The 12,669-nt window shown below is 28.5% G+C and overlaps 1 protein-coding gene across 4 annotated transcripts in view; it reads right to left on the minus strand.

The window, feature by feature from the left end:
* LOC142320474 (uncharacterized) overlaps window positions 1–12,669 on the minus strand; it is a 62,895-nt gene that overhangs the window by 504 nt on the left and 49,722 nt on the right. For 2 of the 4 annotated variants that reach the window (XR_012755398.1, XR_012755399.1), the window contains one exon: window positions 3,395–3,523. Coding sequence is in view for 2 of the 4 variants with exons in the window: in XM_075358293.1 (XP_075214408.1) it covers window positions 8,787–9,020; window positions 10,748–10,939 (426 nt within the window). In the remaining 2 variants the exon portion in view is untranslated. Of the gene's footprint in view, window positions 1–3,329; window positions 3,524–8,634; window positions 9,021–10,747; window positions 10,977–12,669 lie in introns of those variants that run through there. The other 2 variants (XM_075358292.1, XM_075358293.1) reach the window with 2 other exon arrangements.

Genomic DNA, 12,669 nt, shown 5'->3' on the forward strand with positions numbered 1-12,669 from the left:
GTTTTGAATATTCAAATAATTCAATAACATCTTAACCGATCTGATAATAAGATTTAATATTATATAAAATACAAACCACCACACAATTAGATAAGTTAATCTTCTCTTATTAATTTTTAATAACTAGTTTTCACAATATCTGGCATCTTCAGTTTGTGTTAAATTCTATTTTTATAACATTAAAAGTTATTATTTTTAATAATTTGTCATGTTGTTTTGAAAATTGTAATATATTCCCACTTTTGTAGTTTAAATAATATTGTAAAAATATTTGTACTTTTGCTTCATTACTGGAATAATCTTCTAGATTGTACTTTTATAATATTATTTAAATTATGACAATAGAAAAATATTGCAATTTCTAAAACATCATGACAAATTATTAAAAATAATAAATTTTAATATTTAAAAATAGAATTTTATCACACCAACTGAAGATGTGGAATACCATGAAAACTAATTATTAAAAATGAATAAGGTAAGTTTAACTTATCTAATTAATGTGTTTGGAGGTTTGTATTTTATATAATATTAAATATATATATTTATTATAAACCTCCTAAAGATATTAGTAGATCTGAAGAAACTATTTATTTGATAATGTGAAATTTTAATAAAATTTGCAAAGTTTTAAGAAAGTCTGTACTTAAATGTAGAAAGAAAATAAGTTATTTACATACTATACATAAATCAGGTACCAGTTAATAGATTATCTTTGCAAGAAACAAAGGTTTGATTCAGACAGAAATGAGACAATGATGTAATCTATTTCTGTTGTTTTTTAATTTGTACATTCAAGAAGCAATACAATAAATGAAGGAAAAATTTGAGGGCAGCAACTAGCCAGGGAGAAAAAGTAATAAAGTTGTTTTCAGAACAGAAAAGAATGGAGAATTTTATTTAAATTTAATTTTGTTTAAACCCTTTAAAGATGCTACGACTTACCCTTTAAAGATGAAGATGCTACCATTTTCTGATGATATAGTAATTCTAGCTGAGAGTAAAAAGGATTTAGAAGAAACAATGAACGGCATAGATGAAGTCCTATGCAAGATCTATCACATGAAAATAAAAACGAACAAAATGAAAGTAATGAAATGTAGTAGAAATAACAAATATGGACCACTGAATGTGAAAATAGGAGGAGAAAAGATTACGGAGGTAGAAGAATTTTGTTATTTGGGAAGTAGAATTACTAAAGATGGACGAAGCAGGAGCGATATAAAATGCCGAATAGCACAGGCGAAACGAGCCTTCAGTCAAAAATATAATTTGTTTACATCAAAAATTAATTTAAACGTCAAGAAAAGATTTTTGAAAGTATATGTTTGGAGCATCGCTTTATATGGAAGTGAAACTTGGACGATCGGAGTACCTGAGAAGAAAAGATTAGAAGCTTTTGAAATGTGGTGCTATAGGAGAACGTAAAAATCAGACGGGTGGATAAAGTGACAAATGAAGAGGTGTTGTGGCAAATAGATGAAGAAAGAAGCATTTGGATAATTGTAGCTAAATGAAGAGACAGACTTATAGGCCACATACTAAGGCATCCTGGAATAGTCGCTTTATTATTGGAAGGACAGGTAGAAGGAAAAAATTGTGTAGGAAGGCCACGTTTGGAATATGTAAGGGATGTAGGATGTAGGGGGTATATCGAAATGAAATGACTAGCACTAGATAGTGAATCTTGGAGAGCTGCATCAAACCAGTCAAATGACTGAATATAAAAAAAAAACCTTTAACTGGCAATACTTACTGATTTTTTTTTTTATTAATTTTTTTAATTAATTTAGTTTAGCACCCATGCAGAGAAAAAAGCTTCTTTAGAACATAAATTTATTCATACATTAATAATTTTAAAAATATGACTAAGAGACACATGTTAAGGAGTGTAACAAAGTCTGACAAAATTAAATACATTGCTGCTGTTATAATCTACTGGTAAATAATGAAATTAATGTTTGATCATATATTATAAATGATTTTAAATTAAATTAATGAAAGTTAAGTGTAGAAATTATTTGAAGCAGTTTGGTGCAACCAATAACGAATATTACTTTAAAATCTTGGATTCAAAAAAAAAATTAATGATACTTGAAAATTATCAATCTAAAATACTTAATTTTTAGATGATTTGAACATCTACTGATTAATGACAACAGATTCCATACATATTTACACCCACCCATGTACTATTATTGAACAATAAAGTAGTTTTGTATTTATTTTCCAATAACTTTTATTATTCCTAATGTGTTTGTTACAATCTCTTCAGCTAGTGAACAGTAAGCAACTCTTCCATAGCCCTATGAGATGAGGATGATATGTACGACATGTAAATGAGGTGTAGTCTTGTACAGACTCAGGCAGACCATTCCTGAGATTTGTGGTTAATTGAACCCCAACCACCAAAGTACAACAGTATCTACTGTCTAATATTCAAATCCATATAAAAGCAGCTTTTACTAGAATGCTATAGAAGTGGTATATGCTAATTTTTTGACTTGTAACTATAAAATTAATATAAATTATATCAATCTCTTAAATAAGGATAAAATATTTTTTTTAAGATAAGGTAACACCAGCGTATGATGTTATAAGAGTGGATGCAGTGAAGGTGTTGATGTTTTACATTCATTCCTGTGGTAACATCGATATTATTACATTTTTCTGAGAAAGGTTATGGACAACTTAAGTATAAGAGGCTCAATCAAATTTACTTTCTCTGATGTTAATGTTTATGATTATCAATCATTGAGATGAATGAGATGAGATATCACTTGAGCTGAACATCATCTGCATTTTTAATTTGTTTGGCATGTAAATCTATCATAGCATATTTGGCTCTATGTAGAATGCAACAGGAAACCATTTCACAGATTACCTTCCATAGCAAGCGTGCTTACCACTCTTCAGAAGAGCAACAGCATTTCAGAAGTGACCCGTATTTCATATCGAGTCATTGACAAGGATAACAAGGCAACAGATAAGCCAGAAAGAATTTTAACACATTGTTTATGATTCACCTAGGACTGTGTTGAAAAAAAATATATAATTAATTACATATAACGTCTGTGAAAAACTATGATATATTTTGCTCTAAGAGCAGAGAAAATCAATATAAATTGTAAAGATTAAGTAAATAGATAATATTTAAAAAAAAAGTAAATCATAGTCATACTATTTACACTGCTCCAAGCAATCAGCTGTGAAAAACCTTGATATATTTTGCTCTAAGAGCGGAGAAAATCAATATAAATTGTAAAGATTAAGTAAATAGTTAATATTAAAAAAAAAAAAATAACAATAATTTAATATATAATCAATACCTTTCAATGGTTAAAGTACTACTAGTATTTGACATTATCATTTCATTGACCAATAATAATAAAGGACTCACACCATTTTCATCCACAGCATTTATATTTGCTCTATATTCCAACAATAACTTAATGCAATTAATATGACCACTTTTAACTGCCTCATGTAATGGTGTATATCCCCAACTCCTAGGTACTGGCAACTAAAATAAAAGAAAAAATACATTAGATTATTGTTCAGAAGAAAACTACATTTTACTCCACAGTTTTTTTAAAGAAAATTTTTCAAAACTGTAAATGCAATCATATTGTTGCATGTTCTCAGCTCGATCAGGATATTGTAAATTGTAAATTGCTTACATTACAATTTATTGTTTAAAGAACATAAGTAAAACAAGACAAATCATTTAATAGACAAATCATTTATTGTTGTTGTGCAGTAATCACAACAACAATAATAATAACAGACATGATTACATACAAAACAGAATTTAAAGTAATCGTCAGGATTTATTCTCAGGTAGATAAATAATAAAAAGCAGAATTCAGTCCCATTGACAAAAGGCATTAGCATGATCATTAGTCTTGTATTAACAACAATAGTACAATAGATAAGACAAGTATAAAGTTCTTCCATTGCAAATAGCTTTTCTGTTCAGAAATAAAACTACCCTAACAATTTATGAATGAAATTTAGTACATTAACTCTTTCACTTATAATCTAACAATAACTCACCGAACCATTTTTTTGCTTTTGTGGACTGGAATTTACTTGTGATGTCACCTTAATCGCGTTGAATTTAATTCACTTCTTCACTGACCTCCTCGCAAAATACTTTCACTGACTGACATCTTGCAGAACTCTCCTTGCGGACTCACATCATAATATGTCGCTTAGACTGATTTTGCATACTCTCCTTGCAGAATGACATCATAACATCTTGCTTAGACTGATTTCAAATGGTCTTCCTCAGAGTATTTATACTCCTATCCTCTTTACCTGCCAGACCAGACCCAACTCGAAGTGTGAGAATGATTGTCCGGCCTCATACACTCTCATGAAATTCCTACCCTGGTCTGGTAACTGTTTTCATGGAACATCTGTTTAGGTGTATCAGTGGTCAGAATTACAAAAGACAGTTGTTAAACGGATTTGTTACCTTTACTAAAAGGATTTTTCTTTTATCCCCTTTCTGGATTCCTGCCATTATTATGTTTTCTATTACTTTCCTCTTGATTGGCAGGAATCTGTTACTCAGGTCTGTTATACTAGTCTTCTTATAATATGTAATACAACAAGCAATTATTAAAGTATTTAATTTTATTACCCATATTTCTAATTCATTTATTTTCATCTTTTACAAAAAATATAGTAATAATCAACTTAACAATAAATACATTAAAATAAAAGCTAAAATTAAGTGATGCAAGTTTTGTAGTATAAAAAAAAATACTAACTGTAAACAGGAAGCAGAACTTGTTACAGTATTTTTCTATAAGGATTATTCAAATACTTAAAGTAAATATGAAATTACATGGATACACACAAGGCTTTCAAGCAAAAACTCATGAAGACATTTTTTTTTACTGCATACACATTTAATGTTTGGACTCTTGAAATCATCAGTGTAATCAGTTCTAATATTCATAAGAAAATTAAAATTACAAAATACAATCTTATAACTTATCTCTGGATTGAACTTTCTTATGAGAATTTTTACAATAATTGAATTAGCACATAAAAATGATGAATTATTTTGTTGTTCATAAAACAAAACAAATAGAAAAAGTAAAATATTAAGATTTAGTCCTTTCAGAAATTTCCAGACTCAAATAATTTTTTTGAAAATGCAGGCAAATACAATCTAACCCTAAAGAAAAATCTTGATATGAAAACCAATAAACACCGGTTTTGTTCTATATTGGCGAAAACCTGCATAAACATTTACAAATGCTGAAAATAATAAAATGATCAGTAATGATCCAAAGTCCTGAGAAGTGAAACCCACCAACATTTTGAAACGTTTTTACATTTTTCACTTCCAAAAATTAAATGAATTCATAAATTATAAGTATGACCTTCTTGTATACACAGAACCTTTGAATAATTTTTTGCTACTCAGATCAGATGACCTTAAAATAATAAAATAACATGTCTCGTTTTTGCCAGATATATCTTGGTATCATTTAATACTGTCATAAGCTCAAGCCCTTGGGGGTTGAAATGTAATAAAAATCCCATTTACTGAATCCTTCTGAGCGAATCCAGTAAATACCATCATTTGCATTTCTAAGTGAAAATTAGAAATAAAATTCTAACTTCTGATAAGGCCTTCAGCACAACACCAGCCTGTTGTAAAGTTGCACAAATTGTGTAAAATGCAGGTAGCTTTTCTAGGAAAAATTAAAAATACAATCCTCATCCATAAGCGCAGAAACTCCATATATTTTTGTCCACGTAGAAAAGACCATGGAGTGATAAAATCATAGAAATATTTTTTTTGGGACTTATCGTAAAACTTTTAGTATTATCTTGTTCATGCTTAAACATGAAAAATTTAATTATTTAAATAGTAAAATAATAATAATAATATTATTAATAATTTTAAGAAAGAAGACAGCAAACTTTTCTGGTGTTGTCTCTTACATTCAACAAAACTTTTAAATGGAAATAGTACAAATAAATATAAGTAACATTGACTTAATGTTAAATACAAACTGTAAATATTATTAATTGAACAATTTTACTGAAATTGAACTTGTTTTGTTAAGTTAATAATTTTAAAATTAAACAAATGAAAATAAAAATTGTGATTATTATTTTAAAATATAAATTATTAAATGATTATTTTTATTATTAATAATAATAGTGAAACTAGTGTTTTTACTGCTTAACCTGACTGAGTACAGAAAGCAGATTTGACCCACATTTGTTAAAAAAAACAAAATGCTCATAAAAAGTTTAGGTCCAAAATCTCCTTGATCAAATGATTTTCTTACCTTAAAAATTACTGAATATTAAATAAACAATTAAAAAACTCATCAAAGCCACAATAAAAACACAAAACATCTATAACAAAAAATGCATCTCCATAAACACAAAAATAAGACATTATAACTCAGTTATCCAACCAGAAATACTTTACGGATGCGAAACCATATTTGGACCGTACCAGACAAGGTTTACCAACAAACTGGAAAAGATTGAAAGACAGATTCTACGACGATGCATCGGGAAAAACATTAAAAAAGACGGGATTTGGAGAATTATTCCAAATGAAGAGATTTAGAAAACTATCATCCCGATAACCAATAAATTTAAAAAGAAGAGAATTTCCTTTCTAGGACATATTTTCAGAATGGAAGAGACCAGACTTATCAGACGGATAATTGAACTTTTCTGGAACAAGAAAAGCAGACCGAACTGGTTATACGAAGTACAGAAAGACATGGAGGAATTAGACATAACCCGTGAAAACCTAAAAACGAAAACCGGAAACTATGAGAAATTAAAAAATAAAGAAACAAGATTCCTATCAAAACCCAAGAAAACAATAAGCTTTTTTGTACTCTGAACAAGAAAGGGCAAGAAGATCTGAAACCCTTAGAAATTACTGGCAAAAAAGAAAAGCTGAAAAACAACAAATCAGCAAGAAAAGAAAGAACTTGCCAAAAAATAAAAAATAAACTAAAGTAATCCATTATGGTCTTAAAAGTAATAAAAAAAAAAAATAAAAAAAATTAAAATTTTCAGTAATAATATTTGGGTCACCTTTTGATTCCCTTGCATGACATCTATCTCATATAACGTTTTTAATATCAGCTACAACTTGAAAAAAAATGTTTAAATTGTTATGTTAGGTCTAATGGGTCTAATTAATACTAGATGTAGTTGGATTTTTCAATCTGAATATTAAAGTCTAAAGATATTTTAAGTACAGATTCCATTCACCCCTCTTGTTTTAATCCGAGTATAGTGTAGTTTGCTGTGATATTAAACAAACCTAAAAAAAAATTATAGTATATTAAAAAAAACATGGTTACCGTAATGATTCCTTGTTCAACGAGGGTCAAAAATTAGGTCAAAGTCTGAAGCTACAATTGTGAGTCAAACATTATCTACATTTTTTGTTCTACAGTTTATTTACACAAAGGCAGCTGCTTAACATGTATATTGTTTTTCTACATAGACACCACTGCAGTCAATGCACTTGGTCCAGTGGTCCACAAGCTTGCATATTCCTTTCAAGAGGAAGGTTTTCAGTCGGTCATGAAGCCATTTTGGACCTCTTCCTGCATATCTAAGTCTGTAGAAAATCAACAACCTTGCAAAACACTCCTGAGTGGCCCAAACAGATGAAAGTCAGAGGGAGCAAGACTGGGTGGGAGCAGGAAGGGTGTTCCAGTACTTCAAAATTCAACTTGATGGTTTGAACAGTGTGTGGCCATTGGCATGGAGCAACAATACTTTCTTCAACAATAGACTATGGAAACTGAGCTTGTCATGGATGATTTGGTACTCACAACCGTGACTGATGTTCAAAGAAAATGCTACCTCATCGACGGTAACTTGCCTATTCACCAGAACCATCTCTCCAGCTAACTGTATCTTGTCATCAATTGTGGAGGTTGATAAGCGTTCTTCTTCCTCTTCATGCATCACACTTGTTCAGTCTTTTAAACTCTCAATCCACAAAAAGCACTTTTATGTGATAAACCACTGTGCCTGTATTGTGATAAAAGTTTATAATGAATTTCAGCCCGTTTCACACTTTCCGACCAGAGAAATCTGATCACTGCGTGTTATTTTTCTTTGGTACAAACTAGGGCAGATATGTTTACACTATAATAACTGGAAGGCAAATGACACGATTGAGATCAAATTTCATACACATGACTGCAGTCATATAAACTCTAAGCAACCATGTGTTGAAAGCAGTACGACAATCTTGAAGGTCTGTTAAAGTGAAAGCGTATATCATTTTTGACTTGCCCTCGTATTTATACACTCAAATATTTGTTGTAAATATATGCCTCCGCCTCCACTACTAAATTTTAATAAATTAAAACTTTTGCCTTATTATTAAGTATTTTCATCATATTATAGTTCAATTTTCTACAGCCACTGTATTGAACCTTCATTGACTTTCTGGAAAGGGGTAAAACAATAACTGGACACCATTATTCATCTTTGCATAATGATTTATCTAAATAATGAAATAAAGAAAAAACAAACACATTTGACAAAAAAAAAAATTATTTTTCATCAAGACAAACATACCAGTTGTGATTCTTACAGCAAAATTGCTCTAACTATTATGCAACAAAATTCTTCCTACTCCTCAGATTTAGCACCTTCAGAATATTATTTTTTCCAAATATGAATAATTGAAGTGCTGGATTTACAAATAATGTTAAAGTTATTACCAAAAAATTTACATATTATGAAGACTTAAATAAATCATGTTATAATGATGCAAGTTTTTTAACATAGTTATTAGCAGCAGTCACTTCTCTTGCACAATCCAATCCGTGAGAACACCGAAATGAATTATAACTGCCATCATTTTTCCACGGCATAAGTACATATCGATTGTTTGGTGATGCTCCAGCTTCCAGTAACAGTCTAACAACATCCTCAGAACCTAGTATAGCAGCATAATGCAATGGAGTTCTGCCAATTTTATCACAACAATTTGCCTAAATAACACATATTTTAAACATAAGATTAATTTTCCAAGAATTGACTTTTCATTAACTGACATTTTTTAATATAAAAAAAATTATATGCAGCTTTTTCTTTCATACCCTCTTTTTTCCTAATTTTAAACAGAAGTGATATGAAATGATTTTCACAGCCAAATGCCTTTCCTACCATCAAACTATGAGGAGGAATGATATTTTCAGTTTGTTAAAAAATGCCATGTCCAATTATGTTCCAAATCAGGAGAACATTCCACATAAAAGAGAGAAGAAATACTAATGCTTCACAACAGTTTTTATGCAGCTATTACATGACTTTCTAAAAGCTATACATTAAAATGATCTTATATCAAAACGTGCTTATTTTTCTCTACTTATTTAATTAAACAAATTATATAGAAAAAATTTGCTGGTAAATTTGTTTAGAGGAATCCATTTCAACAAGGTTTCAACCAATATTTTATTGGTTATTTTTAAAAAAATTCATATATTCTTTTTAATATAAAAATGCACTTTCATGTTTGAAGCTCAAAATGATTGCTTTCTTTAATTTACAGTTTTTTGTTTTTGCACGGTAACTGTGTTTGCTATCATTACGCTATCATTGGTTCCTATCAAAATGGGGTTAAAAATAATCTATTAAAAAAAAAATGAAAGACTGCAAGTTAATCTCAAATGAATTTTTACCTAACTAATGACATATGGGTTAAATTTTAACAAAAAAATTTAGATATTCTATTTTCAAGAATTTTTAAAAAGTAACAGTATTATATAAGACCAAACATTTATAGATCTGGAAAAGGCATTCGATAACGTAGACTGGAATAAAATATAGATGTAGGATGTAGGGGGTATACCGAAATGAAACGACTAGTACTAGATAGATAGATCTTGGAGAGCTGCATCAAACCAGTCAAATGACTGAAGACAACAAAAAAAAAATAAGACCAAATATATTTTCTTTTATAAACAATTGGAAATATTTGTAAAATATTAAACTGAGTTTTACCTCTGAAATTTGCTTCACATTCTTTACAAAAATTCTCTTAAGTTTAGAAATTTGTGAAAATTGCACTTTTAACTTAATGTCTCAATGAGAAAAGTATAAACATATGATCGTGATTGCATTTTATTACAACATCACGTGTAAAATATTTTATGGCAATCTGACTGTAATGTTAGATACAAGAGAAACATTTAAAAAACTGCATGTTATACATATTTCAGTTCAAATTAAACATTCCACTATTTTTAATATTTGCACATAGGTGAAATATAGCACATAAAAAAAGTTGAATACGTGTTACTAGTTTGTTAAAATATCTATTTTTCAAACATTTATTTATATTCACTGAAATTAAATAGTTAAACTTGTAGTCATATACATATACAGACAGATAACAACTCTAAATAAAATGTAATTTAGTAATTATCTATATACATATATATAAATTCAAAAGCATAAACAAAATTCAGCTTAACCCAACAAAGTGCATAATTAATAAGAGCTCTTACCTTAAGTTATTATGTTTCTTTTTCTGTCTTTTTTTTATAAAAAGCTAAATTTAACTGAAAGTTAGTTGAATTTTGTTTATGTTTTTGAATTAATTTGGATAAAAAAACAATTTATTTTACTAAATTAATATATATATATATATATATGTAAGAAAAATTGAATATATATATTCAATATATATATATGTAAGAAAAATTAATTAATTTACCTTAGCACCATGATTTAAAAGTAATTTAACTATCTTAACTGCATCCTGCTGATTTCTTAAATATGATGCTAATTGTAATAATGGTAACATCATCATTGGCCCACTGCGACAGTTTACTATTAATTCACTATTATCACAATTTTCTAGAACATTTCTTACTTCATCATAATTGGACCAATGTATCGCAGTCATTAGTTTTGCAACAATATTGCATTTATTGTTCTCTTTAAATTTGACTTCCATTTTCCTTGATTATTTTAATACATATAAAATATCGAATAATGTAATGGTGACAAATAAATATTAAACAAATAAAAAGATAAAAAAGGAATATTCCACATCAAAGAGCATAATAAATTTTATATCTCTATTTAAAAAATAAATCTGTATATGACATGCTTAAAAACCTTAATTCTCATAACTAAATAATATTTCTTTATAGGGAGTGTTGTTCAGTTGTGTTTTTTTCTTATCTTTATAGAAAATGTTTTGTGGTTTAACAAAATATATATCCATACTTATCATAATACCAACTGATAACGATAAATAATAGTAATATATAATATTAGTAATAATTAAATAATATTTCTAAACAAATTAAGAAAAAGGATTGAGAAAAGGTTTTATATAAGATTCTGAAATAGAACACAAATTTTTTTTTTACAGATATTCTATGTATCTTCCTTCATTTCCATCCTGTGCTACTAATTTTTTTAACATATTTTTTACAGCTTTATTCTTTAATTATCAGTTTTATATATTCTAATTATTGTTTTCTTCTACAGATATTGCCTTCTACATCTTATCGCTAAATTAACTAAGCCTGGATATCGTTAAAACATAGCCCATCAATCTAGTCATTTTCTTTTCAAGATTTGTTTTACAAATTTATCTCCTTTCTTAATAATCTTAAGACCTCCTCATTTTAAATCTTATCCTTTATTTTATTCTTTTTCACTGCTTTAAAGCGCTGCAGTTTTCGAAAATATTTTCAAGAATTTTATTAATTTTTTCCTTACGCTTTTTTTATGATTTAGTAATTCACTGAAGCTTGTATTTGGAAATGAATTTTATAACGTATGAAAGTTCCACGCCTGACCAGGAATTGAACCTAGAACTCCCCTTTGGATGAAAGTCTGAGATGCTATTGTTCCATCGTGGAGATTGGTAAATTAGTTCTTACATCTAAGAGAGGATTCGACAGTAACAGATTTCTTTTCTACATGAAAGCTCTTTTTGCTTGTTCCATCTGCATTTGATATCTGCATTATTTTACACATCCTTTGTGCTTTTACTAAGTAAAAATTCTGCATATTTCTTATACATTATATTCCCCTAATTCTTTATTATCTTCCTTTCCATTATATTTCATTATCTTTGTTTTACATTTATTTATTTTCAGGCTGAATTTCTTTTCTATTAATAAATTCATGACACTCAGTATTTCATCGGTGTTACTGCTTTTATACATCAGTTAAAAAGTAATAGGGGGTCAATCTCTTATAACTTTCTGAATCAGAGCTTTGCATTCCATGAACTGTAGCCTTCTTATTTTGCATCATACGGAGGGTCGAAAAGAGCTTTTTGGAAAGAGTAAAGTTGGAATTTCATTTTAGCGTATTCAAAATTAATTTTGTTACATCACCAAATCTTGTATGCTGAAGTTATGTTTACAAATTGTTGTTTTTTTCAAATTTCAGGTCCAAAATAAATAATGTCTTTACATTTTAACTGTTAGATACTAGTAGTACTTATAGAAAAAAATGGACTGTTACCGAGTGTCCATTAAAAAAATGGTCGCCAAATTGTAAGATTTTGAAACTGTCTCGCAGAAACTACTCAACCGATCATCATGAAACTTCGTACACATATTCTCAAAGGTATTGCGAAGGACATAGGACACTTTTTAGTAAAAAAAAAAC

This window comes from Lycorma delicatula, chromosome 2 (genome assembly GCF_047948215.1).
Source record: "Lycorma delicatula isolate Av1 chromosome 2, ASM4794821v1, whole genome shotgun sequence".
NCBI classification, from domain to species: Eukaryota; Metazoa; Arthropoda; class Insecta; order Hemiptera; family Fulgoridae; genus Lycorma; species Lycorma delicatula.